Source organism: Bison bison, unplaced genomic scaffold (assembly GCF_000754665.1).
Source record: "Bison bison bison isolate TAMUID 2011002044 unplaced genomic scaffold, Bison_UMD1.0 scf7180017864274, whole genome shotgun sequence".
Lineage (NCBI taxonomy): Eukaryota > Metazoa > Chordata > Mammalia > Artiodactyla > Bovidae > Bison > Bison bison.
In genome coordinates this window covers 3,954,387-3,956,861 of record NW_011494846.1, presented here as the reverse complement: position 1 = coordinate 3,956,861, position 2,475 = coordinate 3,954,387, and the positions used below count along the sequence as shown (strand labels likewise).

Sequence of the window (2,475 nt, the reverse complement as noted above, 5' to 3'; positions counted from 1 at the left end):
TAGGGGTCAGGGTCCACTTGTGAACAGTCAGACGTCAGGCACTAACTAGTGGGTAGGGGCTGGGCCAGGGATGTGAGAGCTTTTGGTTAAGTCCGGATGCTGAGTCTGGAGTTGATACTGTAGCAATATCTGCAAATAGGAGTTGGGTACATAGACTAGCAATGGTCCAAGTCCCAGTGTATTTTCAGAGCACAACAACCTTTCTGGGGACTTTGCTCCTCCACCTTTAGGGAAGCCCCCTGGATTGGCAGGGTTTCCCTGATGGCTCACATGGTAAAGAATCCACTTGCAATAATATAGAAGACCTGGGTTCAATCTCTGGGATGGGAAGATCTTCTGGAGAAGGGAATGGCTACCCACTCTAGCATTCTTGCCTGGAGAATTCCTTCCATGGGCTACAGTCCATGGGGCTGCAAAGAGTCTGACATGACTGAGTAACTAACATTTTCATACTGGATTGACAGGGGGTACCAGCTTCCATCCACATACAAAGTGTCCTGTCCTGCTCAGACAATGGTGAAAATGATGGGTGACTCAGTAGGTTATATCAGCACCTTGGTCAGTGGAACAGAATGAAACATCCTATAGTAGATCCTACAGTAGATGGGGCACAGATTAAAATTCACTGACAGAGGAGTCAGATTCATAGAGACAGAAAGTAGAAAGGTGGTTGCCAGGGGCTGAAGAGAGGCGGAGTGGAGAATTACTGTTGAAGGCATACAGAGCTTCAGTTCTGACAGATGAAAAGAGTTCTGTGGATGGATGGTGGTGATGGCTGCACAGCAGTCCGATGGTACTTAATGCCACTGAATGTACACGTCAAGGCTAAGATGGTAAATTTTCTGTCATGTGCACTTTACCAGAGTTTAAAGAATAATTTTGAGGAAGTTGAAGAAAAAATACATGAGAAGAATGAAAACCAAAAAACACTTATGGAAGCATTCAGAAAGGCCTTGGTTTCTAGAAAGTGACTTGTGTCTCTGTCTTTTCACTTAGAAATCCTTAGTGCTACTGCTAAGTCACTTCAGTCATGTACGACTCTCTGACCCCATGGACTGTAGCCTGCCAGGCTCCTCTGTTCATGGGATTTTCCAGGCAAGGATACGGGAGTGAGTTACCATGCCTTCCTCCAAGGGATCTTTCCGACTCAGGGATCAAACCCGTGTCTCTTACACTGCCTGCACTGGCAAACATGTTCTTTATTACTAGCACCACCTGGGAAGCCTTAGAAATCCTTAAGGCCTTGGCAAACAGTTTAGCCATTGCTCCTTTCATTGGAGTATATCAGGAATACAGTTAAAGGGCTTCACTCACCACTCTCCATTTCTTCCCTTCCAGCTCTAACACAGGAGCGTGTTTCTTAGAAGGATGAGACTGGGGAGACTTGGGGCCTGGAGTGTGGCTTTTCGTAGGAGATGGAGATTGTCCTCCATGAGCCCGTAGGTTGGGATTCTTGTATGTCTTCTGGTCATCTGTAACATGCCGGAGTCCTGGGAAGGTAACACAGAGACACATTTCTTTACATCATATGCAAAGGGAAACGTCCCTACTTTTTGGATGAACATGATGTAAACGGCCTATGAATTTTTAGTAATGTTATTTTAGCAATTGAGTGTTTTCTCAAGGTTAGTATGCAGAGCCTGAGACCTGCATATGTTTAGAGTTGATATAAGCACTGTTAAGTAGTTTTTAATTGGAGGAACTTCTTTTTGGAGATAAGATGATAGATAAAATTATGCAAAAAAGCTACCTCACCAGAAAGAATTCGATGATTTACTTCTGTTGTGGCCAAATCATTACCTAGATATAGTCTAAAAAGTTAGGGCATTTCAGCAAACATAGGTCAGAATCGATTTAACGGTTATAAGTTCATTCTCTTCCTTTACAGATAAGGGGACAATGCAGCCAGCTGGAGCCAGAAAAACTGTTCAATTTTTTGGTCCTTGGCTCCCAGCCCAGCGCATAAGAACACTTATACCATAATTCCTATTGCCCATACAAAACAAAAATATATTTGCATAAGGTTTTTGGAAACATGACTTTATTCAGTTCAGTTCAGTTGCTCAGTCGGGTCTGATTCTTTGCAACCCCACGAACCACAGCACGCCAGGCCTCCCTGTCCATTACCAACTCCTGTAGTTTATCCAAACTCATGTCCACTGAGTCGGTGATGCCATCCAACCATCTTATCCTCTGTCGTCCCCTTCTCCTCCTGCCCTCAATCTTTCCCAGCACCAGGGTCTTTTCAAATGAGTCAGCTCTTTGCATCAGGTGGCCAAAGTATTGGAGTTTCAGCTTCAACATCAGTCCTTCCAGTGAACACCCAGGACTGATCTTTAGGATGAACTGGTTGCATCTCCTTGCAGTCCAAGGGACTCTCAAGAGTCTTCTCCAACACCACAGTTCAAAAGCATCAATTCTTCGGCGTTCAGCTTTCTTTATAGTCCACCTCTCACATCCATACATGACTACTGG

At 44.5% G+C, this 2,475-nt stretch overlaps 1 protein-coding gene across 1 annotated transcript in view; it reads right to left on the bottom strand.

The window, feature by feature from the left end:
- CAP2 (CAP, adenylate cyclase-associated protein, 2 (yeast)) overlaps nt 1–2,475 on the bottom strand; it is a 138,924-nt gene that overhangs the window by 12,585 nt on the left and 123,864 nt on the right. The window contains exon 9 of the mRNA XM_010848798.1: nt 1,315–1,490. Within this exon, the coding sequence (XP_010847100.1) occupies nt 1,315–1,490 (176 nt within the window). The remainder of the gene's footprint in view (nt 1–1,314; nt 1,491–2,475) is intronic.